Below are 17,598 nucleotides of genomic sequence, written 5' to 3' on the forward strand. Positions count from 1 at the left end.
TTCTACGAAACACATTAGCTCTTATGGCCATTTATTAAAAGAAACATAGTTTATTAATATAAATTCATTTGTTGTAGGTATTAGTCAAACTTAAGCCTAACACAACAAAAAAGTCAAACACAACATTCAAAAAAGAAAAGAAACGCGACGTTGCAATGTGTTGTGCTAACAACGTGAGGAAACGGTGCGTTATGAGGGGACGGTGTTCTCGGCATGACAACGAGGATACGGAGTACCACCTCAGCCTCTCCATGGCATTTTAGATTCGTACTCAGCATTCTTAATTTTTCCAAACATATTTCATCATTCAAACATTTTCTTTCAATATAAGTAACCAAACATGAAATAAGCTTTTTATATAGGCAAAATATTTCAATTAATTATGTAGTTAATTAGCTTAAGTTGAAAAGGTAGTAGTTTTTGTTCAAATATTGATTTAAATAACTTTTATAAGAAATAGATAGATAGATAAATACGATGTAAAATGATTATATTGGTGACTATTATTTTTTTGTTTGGTGAAACATAGACATTGAAGGAATTTATTTAAGACCAACAAATTTTCTTGAATATGTAATATTATGTAGTAATATTTTATCTATTAAATTAAATATTGCAATTGGACTTAAAAATGTAGTTTATTTCATCATCCAAGCATCAATTTGACTTCTTCCGTCCCTTACTTATGCTTATGCAATTACGGTGACACCTTTCCAAACGACTTCTATGTTTAATACGACTTGGCGGTTGGTATACGTCATATATAACTTGATGTTTGGTAGATGTTATGGTCTTTCTCTAATTTTTATTGATTACAAAATTATTGAGATTTAAAAGTATAAGTTCAAAGTATTTTCAAAATTTTATTAATAATTAGCGAAACTTACTTATTAACAAAATCACATCAACACATAACTATGAAATATATTCGTATAAAAATGTTTTAAAAAATTTCAAAAATATTATAAAATGTATTTTTCGTCTTTGTTTGACAAACTAACTTATAAGCTACCTTTTAGTTTATAAACTAATTTTTAACTTATAAGCTATCTCAAACTATATCATCAATAAATTAGCTAATAAACTAATTTAAAAACTAAGCTAAACTATTATTATAGTTTACCGACACAAAATTATAATAATAAATTAGTATATTGTTGTCGAACAAAAATTTAATTAAAACTAGAGAAGGTTTTCCGCTTTGCGGGAGTTGGAAGCCATATGTTGATTGCAAATGGGAGGCATTCCTTAATTTTTTGGTTGTCGTATTTTTAATTTTGTGACTCATGTAGGGCAAATAGAAAAGGACATTGCTATTCTTTTACATTAACCAAAACCATGTTAATTCTAAAATTGGGGAGAATTTTCAAAGTATAATGCCTAAATAAGAAAAGTTTGAAACTGCAATTACGTGTAGTGGAAGATGCTCATACTACAATACCATAATGAGTAAAAAATGTAAAAATACTATGTTGTAACAGAAAAGATGTAAGTAAGATGTTGAAAAAAACAAATAATCGAATGTACATTGCTATTTATGGAAATATGAGGTTAACACATTTATCTAAGGTTTTCTTCTTTCTTTTTCCTATCTCCGACATCACTTCAGCCGCCTATTACATTTTAAGATCAGTACATTGACTAATTTTGAAATACCTAAAATACATATCTGAGAACCACCCATCACACCTATTTTGGCATTCGGCCAAAAGAACATAAAATCCAGACTATATGGTCGCTCACACGTTGCATAATTTCCAACCTCAAAGCTTCCACCAACAAAAATAGTAATCTTGGGTACCTATAAAGAATAGAAAAACACAAGGCTAAAATAGGCTACTAAAGTATATTACATTCCAAAAGAGATTGCATAAAGATTGATATTAAAAAATATATATGATGTCAGTTACATTCTGCAAGCTTCCAATGGTTTCAAGACTATTGGGTGACAGGTTGCTACAGATGGATAAAGTACTTTTATATCTTGAAGTAAATAGTTGCAACCTTACATAATATCATATGATAGCCATTAATTTAATGCAGATTTTTATTAAAATCATGCTCGATTACACCTAGGTAGTGTTAATCTGAAAATTTTCTCTACCTATTTATGTCTTTAGTAATCCATATAAAACATAATTAATTCTTAAATAATATATAAAAAAGAAAGGAATCCAAAATAGCATATAATATAACTTTAACAAAAACAATATGTAGAGTTGTCTTTGTAGTGAAAAAAATAATCAGACCAACCATTGGGTTGAGAATTCTTTCAAGCCAGTGTGACCTCTCTTTGCAGTCAAATAAATAACACACATAATGAAGCATTGAACCAATATTTTATATTTTTTAACTTGCACAGATCATGAGTAGTTAATAAAAAAACATAGATTTTTAAGACTTTTAAGATTTAATTGCTCTACAAAAAAAAGTAAAGTCAACTGATGAAGTAAAATCTAATTATGCAGAAGTGAAATTGCAAAAATTGTTAATAGATAACTAACTAAAATATGCTGGCAAACATAAACAAAACACCAATTCACCTTCAACTGGGTACACAACATATTGACAACAATGGAAATTCTAGGCCACAACACAATTTACCATATTCCTTCCCAATAGGGATCCTAAAATATAAAATTATAAATATTAAAAAAATTGGAAAATGAAAATAGCATATGGAAAATTTTGTGAAACCTTAAGCTTACGGATAAGGGAGACTGTGTATCCAAACTGTTGTCACTAAAAAATGAAGCATAATCCATGGATGACACAGTTAATACAATTATCTTTGAGGATGAAAGATTTGTTGTTGGAAGGGATGACCATCCACCCAAAGGGAGACAAGTTCCTTCCCTCAAACATGATTCTGAATCATGGGTTCCTACTTTAGTTGTATACAGAACATTTGCAATCAAGTTCAGGGGTAAATAAGTAAAAAAGTTCAATAGTTAAAAAGCAGTATGCAGAATGCAGAAGGTATTTCTTTTACATGCATTAGTAGATCAAATTTAGTTACTATGGTAACATGTGTTTCCTTATTTTCATTTTTAAGGAAATCTACATGTATAGAAGTAGTTGTCATGTATAATTTGAAATTTTGAAAAAAAGACAATTATAACCCATGAAAAAATGGGAGAACAATAATAACTAAAATGGCATGGACCATTGTTGAGGAAAAGCAATTGAATTCATCACCACATCATCTATAAAAACATCAAAACGTTAAAAAAATTATTCCTAATCAATATTATAGTAACTCTTCAAAATGGCCTAAAACATATATTCATCAAAAACCCACAACAACTTCCATTCGAAACACACACAACAAAAAACCCTAGAAAATCGAACAAAATTTGGTAGCAACGATTGGAAGAAATTAGAATCCATGGTTAGAATCGAAAACCCACAACCACCAATTGAAACTATCGATTCAGAATCGAAAACGTACCTTCAAGGAAACACAGGAAGAACGCAATCGATACTTGAAGAGGAGTAGAAGCACTGGTGTCATAGTGGAGTAGAACAACTTTCGCGATCTCCTTTGCTGAGTGTGTTGAGAGCCGTCTAGGCCGGCGGTCGCTCAATCTCGAACCCAACAATTTTGAAGCGGTGATTAAGGTAGCGTTTTTGGGAGAAAGAAGATGGACTCGGAAATGGCAACAAAGAATCCGTCGGCGGAACCATGATAGACCCAAGATCTATCTACCTAGTAAGCACTAAAAGAAACACAAAATATACTGAAAAGACTCAGATTTGTATTGATAATCCCAGTTTTTGAGATCTGGGTATCTCCAAGGAAGAAGCAAGTTCTTTACAAAATTCTTTGCTAAAGAAAAATAAAGAAAACAAGGCCTACTTATACTCTGAGACTAGACTAGAAGGACTGACCATTACATAAGACCCAAATCTTGTTGTTCCCCACCAAAAAGGACCACCTGCAGAGATAACACAACTAATAAAAAGAAAAGCAATAAAACAAGGACACTCCCATCTTCAAGAAGCTAATTGGCTGTTGTTTTGGTACTAGTGGGACCTCCTTCGGTAAACCAACATAGATTGGGGCTTATCAACATCGGCCGCCCAAACCTTCACCTTGTCCTCAAGGTGAAAACTTGGTAATTGTTGTGTCATCTTGGTGAAATCCTCCCAGGTAGCTTCTGCTTCAGTCAACGCTTCCCATTGGATTAAGACCTATAGTTCCTTGTGGTTTTCTTTCTTGTTTCTGACCCCTTTGAGCTCTAGGGGTTGAACCACCAGTTCCAAGTTAGCATCTAGATGAGGTGGTAACTCTGTGGTCTTTATAGGGACTCCAAAAGCAGGACAAAGTTAGTAGATGTGAAAGACATGGTGTATGGCGGCAGCAGCTGGAAAGTCGAGCTTGTAGGCCACCTTAACGACTCTCTTTAAGATGGAGTAAGCCGGTAAGGTCCATAGTACCTGGCTGCTAACTTTTCAAATATTTTTTTAGCCAAACTCTGTTGCTTATAAGGTTTAAGCTTGAGATAAACTAGATCTCCCTACTTGAATTCCTATTATGTTCACTTCTTATCTGCCTGAACTTTCATTTTCTATTGTGCTCTTAAAAGGTTCATTTTTAAATCATCCAATATTGCGTCTGGATCTTCCAAAAGTCGGTCCAAGGAGTCGATGGTTGTTTGTTGACCTTCATATCTGATGATTGGAGGTGGGTCTCTTCCATATAAGTCTTTGAAAGGAGTACACTTTGTAGATCTGTGGAACGATGTATTATACCAAAATTCCACCCACGCCAACCATTTTGCCCAAATTTTCGGTTTTTCTGAACAAAAACACCTAAGATAAGTCTCCAAACAACGATTCACCACCTCCGATTGTCCGTCGGTTTGGGGATGGTACGTCATGTTGTGTTTAAGTCTACCCCGTTCAATCTGAATCGTTCTTGCCTAAATTGACTCAAAAAGATCATGTCCCTGTCACTGATAATTGAAAGAGGTAACTTGTGTAGTTGTATTATTTCCCACATGAATTTGTCAGCTACTGTGGTGGCTGTGAACAGGTGGCAAAGTGGGATGAAGTGAGCGCATTTACTCAACCTGTCCAGCACTACCCAAATTGTATCCCATCCATCAAATTTTGGAAGTACTATGAAATCCATGGTTACTTCATCCCACATTTGAGCGGGTGTAGGAATCGGCTGAAGAAATCCAACTGGTGAAGTGGTGAGTTTTTTGTGCTTTTGACAAACTTCACAATTTTTGATATACTCCCTTATAGTAGCCCTCATACCTGTCCAGAACACCTCTCTTAAGGCCCTCTTGTATGTTTTCTTTTCTCCTGAGTGCCCACCTATGGAAGAATAATGGAATTCCTTGATTATATTTGGTATGAGGGTAGATTTGGTGGGAATCACTAATCTGTTTTTTATACAATAGGTTTTCTTGGAAAACAGAAAACCCCTTGTGGCTATTAGGGTCTTCCAGAACCTATTTCTTGACACGTGATATCATTTCGTCTTGAGCCATTTCTTCTTTTAGTTTGTCGTAAAATTGCCACACGCCCACTGTCATGGTGTTGCAAGATGTAACAGGACCCTTTCGTGAAGCGCGTCCGCCACTCTATTGCTAGCCCCAGACGGTATTGTATGTCAAACATGAACCCCATCAACTTGGTCACCTACTTTTGATAATCACTCCCGATTACTCGTTGTTCCAGGATGTATTTTAAGCTCAGCTGGTCCGTTCTAACCAAGAATCTTCTACCCATCAAATAAGGCCTCCACTTGAGCACAACCTTCACTATCGCCATCAATTCTTTTTCATAAATTGACTTGTCCTGCGCTTTAATTCCTAATCCATAACCTGAAGGATCAGTCTCCATAATAAACAGTTTCTTAAAGTCGAGCATAGCTAAAATAGGGACAGTGGTCATAGCGGTTTTAAGTTGCTAAAACCCCTTATTGGCAGCCTCATTCCATCCATAGCAGTCTTTTCTCAGTTGATTTGTTAAGGGCGTGGCGATTTCAGCATATCCCTTAACAATTTTTTTGTAGTAACCCGTGAGTCCGAGAAAACCCCTCAATTCTCTTATGTTCTTGGAGTTGGCCAATCCAACATAGCTTGCACTTTAGAAGCTTTAGTAGCCACTCCCTTGGTAGATATCTCATGGCCCAAATATGAAACCTTTCATTGCCTAAATGCACGTTTCTTCTGATTGAGGAACAATTGGTGTTTTTGTAGTACTTCAAAAGCCATGGTGATGTGGTTTTGATGAAGAACTTCACTAGGACTATAAATTAGGATGTCATCAAAAAATACTAGAACAAATTTTCTCAAATAAGGGCGAAAGATGTCGTTCATTAGAGATTGGAAGGTTGTTGGGGGCGTTTGTAAGACCGAAAGGCATTACTTTGAACTCGTAATGCTCGTCATGTGTGTGGAAGGCAGTCTTGGGAATATCTTACGTCCGGACCCGAATTTGATGATATTCGGATCTTAGATCCAACTTGCTAAAAATAAATGACCCATTCAATTCATCTAACAGCTTATCAATGACTGGAATGGGGAATTTATCGGGAACGATGGCCCGATTTAATGCCCGGTAATCAACGTAGAACCGCCATGACCCATCCTTCTTTTTAACTAAAATCACCGGACTAGAATATGGGCCGTTGATGACTTGAATAATCCCATCCGTTAGCATTTCCCTGATCAAGCGCTCTATCTCGTCCTTTTGGAAGTGGGGGTACCGATAAGGTCGGACACTAGTCGGAGGGGTACCGTCTTTTAGGACAATCTGATGTTCTAAATGATGCTTTGGTGGAAGCTCATTAGGTCCCTAAAAATTCCTTCAAACTTGTGGATAATTTGAGTTAGAAATTGGGGTACCTCATTAAGCATTTCCATTTCTGTGTTGCTGAATTCCACCATCATTCCTGCCTTCTCCCTCTTTAGTTCCTTTTCCATTGTTTTTAGGGTAACTAGTGATTTTCCCAGATCAACCTCCCCCTTCAATTTCTCTTTCTGATTCCCCACTACAAATTCAATGGTTTGTTCATTCCAATTGGTTTGTGTGGTTCCCAATGTTTCCAGCCATTTCATGCCTAATATGATGTCTGTGCTTCCCAGTCTTAATGGAAGGAATTCTTCAAAAATATGTATCTCTTGGAGTTGAAGAAGGATACCCTCACACACACCTCGCCCCGCCTCGCTATCACCGGTGCCCATCTTTACACCGTACGATTCAGTATCCGTGACCGGAATACCTAATTCTTCGACAACCCTCGAAGCTATGAAGTTGGGAGTCGCTCCAGGGTCGATCAGGGTAACCACGGGTTTGTCCTAAACTCTTCTAGTCAGCTTCATGGTTTTAGGTGAGGTCAATACAACCACCGAATTCAGGGAGACTTCCATCAGATTGTTCACCTCTGTGGACTCCATACTGGCTTCTGGATCTACCAACTCGTCTGGGGGAAGGATCGACTTTTGTCTGTAATTCTTCTTCTTCCACCAAGAGGACGTTGATCTGTGACATGCATTTGTGATTTTTGTTCCATTTTTAGCGCATTTGTAACAAAGTCCTTTGGCCCACTTTTCGTTGATTTACGCTTCTGTCAGGGGTTGGACTTCTCCCAAATTGTGTTTCCAACAAATAGGGTTCTTTACGGTGGTGACCTTACTGGGGGAATAAGAAGTGACGTTAACTTTAGAGGATAGAGAATTAGAGTTTCTAACCCCCACATACCCAATTTTGCTACAGCTGTTGGGTTGATTTTTTTCTTCAATCTGTTGGGCTAGATCCATCGCACGACCCAACTGCTTAGGAGTTCACATTCGTAATTCTTTTCTGCTGTTGTCCTTTAGGCCTTTCTTGAAGATTTCCATGGCTACCCTTTCTGGAATCTCTTCGTCTAGAGACACTGACAAGTCAATGTAACGGTGTATGTAATTGCCGGTGGTTCCCGTCTGCTCAATTGAGGCCCATTGTTCAAACAAATCCCCATTGTGAATCGACCGAAACTTTTGTAGGAACAAGATCTTCATCTCCTCCCATGTTTCAATGGTTTTCTATTTGTTAGACCATCGATACCATGCTAGTGCATCACCGTTGAGACTGAGGACTACCACCTCCACCTTTTCTTCATTCATGAGTTGGTAAATCGCAAAATAATATTCAGCTTGTAGTATCCAACCATCTGGGTCGGTGCCATCAAAAATGGGCATCTCAAACTTCCGATGTTTCTATTCAAATCGCCCCCTTCCCTGATTCGTTCCGTCGAAGGACCCAAAAACCAAACCCGATCCTCCGCCACTTGGACCGCTGGCATCGCCGCCTCTGCTGCTTCCTTGACCACTATTCTTGTCTCGGGGATTAAACTTTGGAGTGAGTATACCTGAGTTTAGTGTTTCATTCCCCTTCCCCCGTTCCATCTTCTCCACTTTCCCTAATAGAGCATCCAACTTTCTCATCATCTCATTTTGCATGATCTTGTTGTCTTCAATCGCCCTTGCTTGCTGCTGGTTAACTAATTTCTGTTGCTTTTGTTCATCCATGATTTTTCCTAGGTTTTGTTCAACAGTCTCCAACCTCTTATCCGCTGGAACATTCTTATGTGTAGCAACCATGCTCTGATACCAATTGATAGACCCAGGATGTATCTACATAGTAAGCACTGAAAGAAACACAAAATATACTAAAAAGACTCAAATTTGTATTGATAATCTCAGTTTTCGAGATCTGGGTATCTCCAAGGAAGAAGCAAGTTCTTTACAAAATTCTTAGCTAAAGACAAATGAAGAAAACAATGCCTACTTATACTCTGAGACTAGACCAGAAGGACCGACCATTACATAAGACCCAAATCTTGTCCCCCGCCAAAAAGGACCACCTGCAGAGATAATGGCCATGACACAACTAATAAAAGAAAAGCGACAAAACAGGGACACTCCCCTCTTCAAGAAGCTAATTGGTTGTTGTTTTGGTACTAGTCACGCCCCTTGGCCTATGGGACCTCCTTCGGTAAACCAACATGGATTGGGGCTTATTAAACCATCACAACCGATCCTACCCTCTGACGACGGTGGACGTGAGAAAAGAGGTGGTTGGAGCCAGATTGAAAATCGACAGAGGTGTGAGTGATGATCGTTTGAGAGAAGACTGAGAAAGGATGAGAAAGTTATTGGATGAGGAAGGCGTGGGGAATGATCTGATTTTAGTTTGCAATCGATGAAAAATCAGTGTTGAACGCGTATATGGACACCAATCTCATTCTTATTGGCCTACATAGTCGTTGGCTTTAAGTGCAAAAAGTTAATGGAAAAAGCTAAATGGCAAAAGCTATAAACATCAATGACAGAAAATAAAAGAAGCCCCTTTATTATAAAAAATATAAAATAAAATAAATTACTATGAACCAATACGAATACAATACTGTTCGTAAAGGAGTCCTCTTTTAATATATATATATATATATATATATATATATATATATATATATATATATATATATAATATAATATAATATAAAAAATATAAATTAAAATAAATCACTATGAACCAATAGGAATAGAGTATTTTTCGTAAAGGAATCATCTTTTAATATATATATATATATATATATATATATATATATATATATATATATATATATATATATATATATATATATATATATATATATATATATATATATATATATATATTTTAATATATCTGTTTTTTTCAAACTTGGCCCCAAAATGTTTTCATTTACATTTTTGGTCTTAAAAGGTTTTCTTTTACAATTATGGTCCTTATTTGACATGTTTGTGGGCAACAGGGTGCAACACCAAGTTGTGCCACCTCATATGTCACATAGGCAAATGGTGTTATAACACCAAGTGGGGAAATGGGTAACAAGATTCAATACCAACTTTTTCAAAATAAATATGTTTTATTTTTGATTTTTTTTCGATATTAGTTTTTTTTTAATTTTTTTTTTACTTTTTTGTTTTTTGTTTTTTTTGTATTTTTTTCATCACTAACATTAATTATATTTTTTTTTATAAGAACATAAAATTTAAAAACAAAAAAAGACATAATATTTAAAATCTAAAATTACGATTACAATTAAAAAAACATAATTTTAAACCTAAAATCATATCTAAAATACCATTCAAATTACTCCTAAAATCCTAATTAACCCAAATATTACTTCATAATTTGTTCCTTCATCGCTTGTAGCACCGTTTGATCAGCAGACGTCAAACCTTCCTCGCTCGCCTGAAGAATTGACAACTGATGTGTCATTAGTTCCCTCTCTTTTTGCGCATGCTTCTCAAGTGTCTGCCTTTCTAGAAACTCCAAATGACGACGTTTCAACTCATTTTTTTTCTTTTATTAATAAATTGTGCTCGTCGAATTTCGCTCTCATTTCCGCCGCATCTTTTGCTTTCGCCTCAACCTCCTTCGCATGCCTTGCAGCGCGCCTCGCTTTATCACGTCCGGGCGGTCGTCATGGTGTGGATATCTCCTCGACCCAATATTGTTCCTTAGCAGATTTTAACAAATCAAAGTCGTTGGTTCCGCTTTGCTATTGCGCCTGAAGCCGGTTGTAAATACCGTTGAATTTGCTGCACTGCTTAGTTATTTGACCCAATTTGCTGCTCAACATGTCATTATTGCGATACAGATTTTTCTTTAAAATAATGTGAAACTTGTCGAACACTGCCCCCAATAAGCTCCTTTTTTCATTCCATTTCCGCAAGGTTCGTCTTTTGAAGTAGCACACCATGCCGCCGTCAAAGCAATCCGGTGTCCACCATTGTGGAACGTCTGTACTTTCTGTTTCAATCGCTATCGATTTTCCTTTCCATTTCCCTCTCTTACTACCTCCCGCTTCCACTTGAACCGATGGTTGTGTTGTAGGCGATGGTTGGTTGGTTGTAGGCGATGGTTGGTTGGTTGTAGGCGATGATTGGTTGGTTGTTTGTTGCATCGAAGCAAAAGTAAGAAAAAGATTTTGTTGTAAATTTGGGTTTTGACCAAATTGATTTTGTTGAAGGTAAGGTGAGTTGAGAAATTACAATGGCGGTGAAGTGGGATTGAAAGCGGCACCTTGGTATGAGATTTGTGGTGAGCCTTGTGACGATAAAATGTTGAAATAGTTTTCATAACCCGCGAATCCGAGAGGCGAGGTTGTATTTGGGTTTGATGAAGAAGGGGGGGGGGTGTTTAGGTGTTGCTCCAATTTTTAAAAAGAAATGTGTATAAGATATAAAAAGAATGAGAGAAATGTTTAAAAAAAAATGGTTTAAGAATAGTATTTATAGGTAAAAAGGTAATTTTTTTTTTGTTTGAATATTGACCGTTGCAAACAGTCATTTTTTTCCCTTTTCAAATCGTTGCGATGGTCACGAGATTTGCTCGACGAGATGCAACGAGTTGAGACGGGGGGGGGGGGGGGGGGGGGGTGGTGTTCCCCAGTTACGATGGCGTTTCGCCTTGCCACCTCAGCCTCGTCTCTTCGAGGCCCATACCGGGTACTCTAATAGTTTTTGTGATTGTTCCAAATAGAATTACTATATTTTTTGGACGATAATTTAGTTATAGTCGAAGTACCAAAAAAAATATTCATTTTTACTTGGAACATGAAACAAAAGGTCACAAGGACCACAAACATGAACTAAAATTGCAGAAATCATATATAATCATTACCAAAAATGTTATTTACTCTAAAAAGAAATGATACAATAATTGAAATCGTCATCATTACAAATCAAGATATAAACCTGTAAATATTTTAACAAACCGTAAAATCCATTAGAACTAGAAGCTTTAAATTTACAGTAAAACCAAAAAATAACCACCTAAAAGTCGAAATTAAATAAACCATCTGAAGTCAAGGTGATGGTGTGATTGGTGTCTTATCTTCCTTCTGCTGCAAATACCTTTTAGAAAAAAAAATTAAAAAAATTAAAAAAATGTAATTAAATTGCAACTAGCATCATATTAAATGTAGCTTACCCTTGACCTCTTGCCCATCGTGAAAGTTGAAAAAGTTGAACCGTTTCATTTGACATATGGCATCCAAGAAGAAGATAGTTGCGAGGCCGAACCATCCACGCAAATCTCATACACAAAGCCGAATATACACACATCACTGCAATCCAAAAGTAATAACACAGTCTCAGCAGCTGCAGTGTAAAAGTTTCAATTCCAACATGGATTGAACTCCAGCCACCTAAGTAGGTTACTGCGTATCTGATTTACATCTCAAAGTATTGGATGACTTATGAGTTATCCGAAGAATAACTTTTTTTTTTTTGCAGACAAAGTATGACTTAGTTTAGGGGTTGTTGGAACTGCTAAAAAAAAGTATGGGTAAGTAGGAACCTGAAGTCATGTTGCCAGATACCATCTCCGGAGGCTTCTCAAGGTCGGCCAATGCCTGCCATACAGCGAATGATTATTCAGTTTCAAGTTTTTATAGAAATTTCTAATAAAAATAGTGGAAAATAATACCGCAGCAACGAATCCCCAATTGGCCATAGGACCCCAGAAATGAGTAGTTTTAGGCCCAACAGGACTGTTCCAGTATGTCCTGAAGAACGACATAAATGATCCTCTCTGCAAAGTAAAATTTCAGAGAGAAATTAGAAATTTGTTGTATTTGAAAATCTAAAACTATTAGAAGTATGTATGAATTTCTGTAAACTAAATGTTATTATAAATCCCCTGATAAATTCCTCACAGTTAAGTTTAACAAGTCAAATCGCCAATAAGATGAAAGAGCATTAGATGACAAAGCTTAAATTAATGATTGTTTTTAATCGAGTCGCGGTTCCCGAGTTCGTGCATGATGCAAGAACAAAAAATTAGGAAAGAAACAAGTATGAATTTGAGTTGCTGACAGATTCCTTACCATGAGTCACGGGGTAATTGCTTTACAGATCGATCATATTCATATCTAGAACTAGTTCAAATGAAAACTAAAATTTATAGAATCATGGAGCGAAGATTTTAGAATTCATCTGAATGTTAAGTTTCGAAGATTTTTAATCGTGAAAAAAAAATTCTTCCAAAACATGGATGAACAATTCCATGGCAAATTTGCAATTTATACAAAATCGAAATTATCAAACCTAATTTCTAATGAGAAACTACGATTGGATGTCTCATAAAAGAAAAAGGGAGCTCAATAAACATTAATGGAGAATTGGAAATTCTAACCGTAAGAAAAAGGACGAGAATGGCAAAGAAATGGAGAGGACGGCTTTGGTAGGAAGAACCAGTGGGATATCAGAAGTACGCCTTCTCACGTATAACTATTTTATAGGGATAAATTAACACATGGTCCTAGCCTACTAGGACAATATATATCTATACGATATTTCATAAAATTTTAATTAAATTATAACTTTTTTTTATAATATACAAAGCACATATCATAATAGTCTTTTTTATTTTTTATTTTTTTAAACAGCTATAAAAATGAAAAATACCAAAATAACAACTATTTTTACTAACCACCGTGTCTGCCAAAATCCACGTCATCTATGGACTTTTTCCCTATTTATTATTATTATTATTTTTGCCAAAATCCACGTCATCCATTGACTTTTTCCCCTATTTATTATTATTATTATTATTTTAATTTTTGCAAAAATGATTGTCAAATGTCTAACGGGAGGCAAGTTGGGGTAGGGGTGAGTATTTGGACCGGTGGACCCAACCGGACTGGACCGGACCGTTTTTTTGGACCCCCTGGCCGGTTCTTAGTTCTTGAATTCCATCAAAACCGGTTCGGTTTTTTTCCCGGTTCGGTCCGGTTTTGACTGGGTTTAGAACCGGTTGGATCTGATTTAAAATTTTGTAATCTGTGAAAATTTTTAAACAACCATAGCTCATTCGTTTTAAGTCAGATTGACATGCGGTTTTTCCAACGTTTAATTCACAGTTTGTAGATGAATTTATACTATAATTTTGTTGATTTATGTATTATATTCAATGAGTTATAGTCTTTCAAAGTTGAGCTATCAAAGCTGAAATATTTAAGCTTTTCAGCAAGATTTTAAAAATTTTGTAATCTGTGAAAAAATTTTAACAACCATAACTCATTCGTTTTAAGTCGGATTGACAAACAATATTTTCCAACGTTTAATTTACAGTTTGTAGATGAACTTAGACTATAATTTTGTTGATTTTGGTATTATATTCAATGAGTTACTGTCTTTCAATGTTGAGCTATCAAAGCAGCAAAATTTTTAAAATTTTGTAATCTATGAAGTTTTTTAAACAACCATAACTCATTCGTTTTAAGTCAGATTGACACACGGTTTTTTCAACTTTTAATTTACAATTTGTAGATGAACTCAGAGTATAATTTTGTTGATTTTGGTATTATATTCAATGAGTTACTGTCTTTCAAAGTTGAGCTATCAAAGCTGAAATACTTCAGCTTTTCAGCAAGATTTTTAAAATTTTGTAATCTGTGAAATTTTTTAAACAACCATAACTCATTCGTTTTAAGTCGGATTGACATGTAGTTTTTTCCAACATTTAATTTCCAGTTTGTGGATGAATTTAGACTATAATTTTGTTGTTTTTGGTGTTATATTCAACGAGTTACAATCCTTCAAAGTTGAGCTATCAAAGCTGAAATATTTCAGCTTTTTAGCTATTATTTTAGACTATAATTCTGAATTTTATGTATCTTTGACAAATAAATCATAAGCAAGGGATCTAGGTAGAGTACCGGAAAATTATGAATTTTAAATTGTAACTATTGTGACATGTTCATAGATGGCTTGTATGTTGAACGATGGATTCGACTTGGGTGCTTGCCTGAGAACACAATTACAAAAGAATCGTTAAAAAATAACCGGGTCTTCTCCCAGGACGTCACTCCGACGATCAAGTTAGTTTTCTAAGAGTGAGAGAGAGAAAAAATCTGGGGGTAATTTTCACAAGAGAGAAGATGGATCCCTTCCTTGAGGTGGAAGAGATCCTTTTGTACCTGTTACTAACAGATCGTGGGGACCGTGCCTCGTGAGCATAAAACGTGGCCTCCTCTTACTGGGAGAGCTATTCACGCTAACTAACTATCAGGTGACGTTAGTTCTGGGCGTCACCCGAGCTATTTGTTGCCTTAACATTGGTTGTGAGTGAATGAGAAGATTACATGGAATGTTCTTACCATGTGATGAGAATTGAGTTGCTGCCCTGGCCTTGGCTCGCTTAGGCCAAAAACGGGTCTTAGCTAAGGTAGTAACGTTTCTGTTACATTTTCCGTTACATTTAATGTGTTCGTTAGGTAACGTTAACAAGTCCCTTAGATCAGTAGGCCTCTGCGTTCGTGACGTAGCAGAGTTGTTATGCTCTACTCACAGATACGTGGTGGGATGCTATTGATAGCCTATGCTGATGGCAGGGCGAAATTGCCGTTGATCGGCGGTTTCATCATAAAGACGGTTTGTTGCCCCTTTCTTTGTATTTAAATCTCTGTCTTCCCTGAAAAATCTTCCCCACCTGCTACCTTACTTTCTTTATGCTTCTTTTCGAAATAAAACTTTTCGTTTTTTCCTCCAAATCCTTCCATGGCTACTCCGCGCACTTTGGGAAGGAATCTTACTGTTAAAGAGTGAAAATCTTTTCAATTCCGATTCGGGTTTATTCATGAACATGGGGTGCATATCCCTTTGCCCGATGCTTCTTTGTACAATCCTCCTGAGGGTAAAGTTGGGATCCCAATCACCCTGTTTGAGGCAGGTTTGTGCTTGCCTACCACTGGTTTCTTCAACTTGATCATCTGGGAGTACGAGTTTTCAGTAAGAGAGTTGACCCCTATCGCTATCAACAAGATAGTGGTCTTTGAACTCCTTTTCCGCGCCCTAGGCCACTTGCCGACCGTTCCCGCTTTCAAGCACTTCTTTAACACCTCCACCCAGTCGGGGACTTAAACTTTTTCCCACCGACGGGGGAGTCCCTATTCTTATCCAAGATAAGAAGTCAAAGAAGAACTGGAAAGAGAAATTCTTATGGGTGAACAACGATCTCGTGGTACTTAGTTATTTGAGGACTAAGGTGTACGTCGATCGTGTTGGATTAGGTGTCTAAGCCCAAAACTATAATTGGTATATAACTGATCCGATAGTAGCATTGTCCATTTGGGTTGTGTTCACCGGAGCAATTTGATAGGAAGGATATTTGAGAAAGAGGTTATTTGTTATTTATTAATATACTATAAGAATAATATATTAATTGAGAAATCATATTATTTAATTGGTATTGATCAAGAATTAATTTGGAATTAATTTAGTGATCAAAAGAGACTGATTGAATTAACAGGGGTTGATTATGTAAATTAGTGATACATATAGTTTGGGCTAATGATCCATGGTTGATTAGTGATGGACTAAGCTTATGTGAGAGTCCATGAAGTGTTAGTCCAAATGAATTAGTAGATCAAAAGCCTAAGTGAATGGATTAGGGTTTACAAATGACCCTTGGAATTCTACACTATATATGTAACCCCTAAGCCCCTAAAATCGACACACAAGAGTATTTTAAGAAGAAGCTATCCGATTTTGGTGCCTCCTAAACCTCTCTCATAATCCTTAATTTGTTCTTTATGTTTTGTGACACATTTGAGGCATCACATTTGAGGTGCTAAGCTCTTGTAAGGACAAGTTCTACAAGCTACAACAAAGAGGTAATCATCTTACTTGTTTTTATGTTTCAATTTTCAAATTTGTATGCTAGTTAGGCTTCATGCTTTGGAAAATTGAAATTGCATGTATAACTAGAGAAAACTTAGATCCAAGCATCTAGGGTTGTATGTGCACCATAGAAATGTTATAGTGCTCAAAACCCATCAGTGGTATCAGAGACTAGGGTGTTTTCTGTTATATTGATGCATTGGTAATTATTCAAAGCAAGGATATCGTCTTTTTGGGAATCTGCCTAATGACCATGACGTGGTTATAGTTACCACGACGTGGTGACTGTTCAGTGGACAAATTTTCAGGTTTTTGGCCAAGTTTTGGATTAGAATCATTACCACAAACTGTTTTGACTAATAAAAAATCATTTTTTATGATAAGGTAATGATTATCTTCATCCAAATTAAAAGATAATTGTCAAAATTTTAAGATAATTGCTAGTTGATATGATAAGCTAATTATTTGTATTATTTAATTTGAAATTATCTTGCTATATGAGTTAAATTAGATCAAATTGGTAAATGATAAAAATATGTGATTATTTTACTTGTTTAAAATTTGATCTAAATGACTTTGATGAGTTACAAAACTTGCCATCAAGTTTTGGAATTCAAAAGGTCTTGAAGAGTTACAAAACTTGCCATCAAGTTTTGGAATCCAAGAGGTTTTGAAGAGTTTCAAAACTTGCCCTCAAGTTTTGGAATTTAAAAGGTCTCATTTATGAAACATTAAAATTCTAAAATTCAAGAGTTTTTGAAGAGTTTCAAACTTTCCCTCAAGTTTTGGAATTTGAAAAGTCTCATTTATAAAACATTAAATTCTAAACCCTAGAATTTTAAAATGTTAAAATTCAACTATAGAGGTGTTGATCACTTTTCCAGAGATTACAATTCAAAGAAAGTTGACACTGATGAATATT

At 35.8% G+C, this 17,598-nt stretch overlaps 1 protein-coding gene and 1 long non-coding RNA gene across 4 annotated transcripts; both read right to left on the reverse strand.

Annotated features, from left to right (window-relative positions):
* Positions 1-1,514: 1,514 nt before the first annotated feature.
* Positions 1,515-3,942, reverse strand: LOC122196349 (uncharacterized). The gene is made up of 2 exons (XR_006187716.2): positions 3,452-3,942; positions 1,515-1,801 (listed from the first exon to the last, which is right to left on the reverse strand). It is a non-coding gene; the product is annotated as an uncharacterized LOC122196349 (long non-coding RNA).
* Positions 3,943-11,656: 7,714 nt separating this feature from the next.
* On the reverse strand, positions 11,657-13,323 carry LOC111877360 (mitochondrial pyruvate carrier 1). Of its 3 annotated transcripts, none has more exons than XM_023873890.3 (5): positions 13,189-13,323; positions 12,481-12,585; positions 12,352-12,406; positions 11,983-12,118; positions 11,657-11,906 (listed from the first exon to the last, which is right to left on the reverse strand). In XM_023873890.3, the coding sequence occupies exons 2-5, from the start codon at positions 12,571-12,573 to the stop codon at positions 11,858-11,860; spliced, it is 333 nt and encodes a 110-aa protein (XP_023729658.1). In that variant the 5' UTR covers positions 12,574-12,585; positions 13,189-13,323; the 3' UTR covers positions 11,657-11,857. The 3 variants fall into 3 exon arrangements, with proteins under 3 accessions (XP_023729658.1, XP_042754752.1, XP_042754753.1); XM_042898818.2 differs by lacking the exon at positions 13,189-13,323 and adding an exon at positions 12,881-13,166; XM_042898819.2 differs by lacking the exons at positions 11,657-11,906; positions 13,189-13,323 and adding an exon at positions 12,881-13,175 and having other exon boundaries at positions 11,979-12,118.
* Between the last annotated feature and the right edge of the window lie 4,275 nt (positions 13,324-17,598).

Source organism: Lactuca sativa, chromosome 4 (assembly GCF_002870075.4).
Source record: "Lactuca sativa cultivar Salinas chromosome 4, Lsat_Salinas_v11, whole genome shotgun sequence".
Lineage (NCBI taxonomy): Eukaryota > Viridiplantae > Streptophyta > Magnoliopsida > Asterales > Asteraceae > Lactuca > Lactuca sativa.

Excerpts from the sequence above, each read along its gene's own strand:
- LOC111877360 (XM_042898818.2), bottom strand. Across the intron at positions 12,119-12,351 it reads ATCTGGCAACATGACTTCAG|TGATGTGTGTATATTCGGCT; the intron begins GTTCCTACTTAC and ends TTTGGATTGCAG. Across the intron at positions 11,907-11,982 it reads CGATGGGCAAGAGGTCAAGG|GTATTTGCAGCAGAAGGAAG; the intron begins GTAAGCTACATT and ends TTTTTCTAAAAG.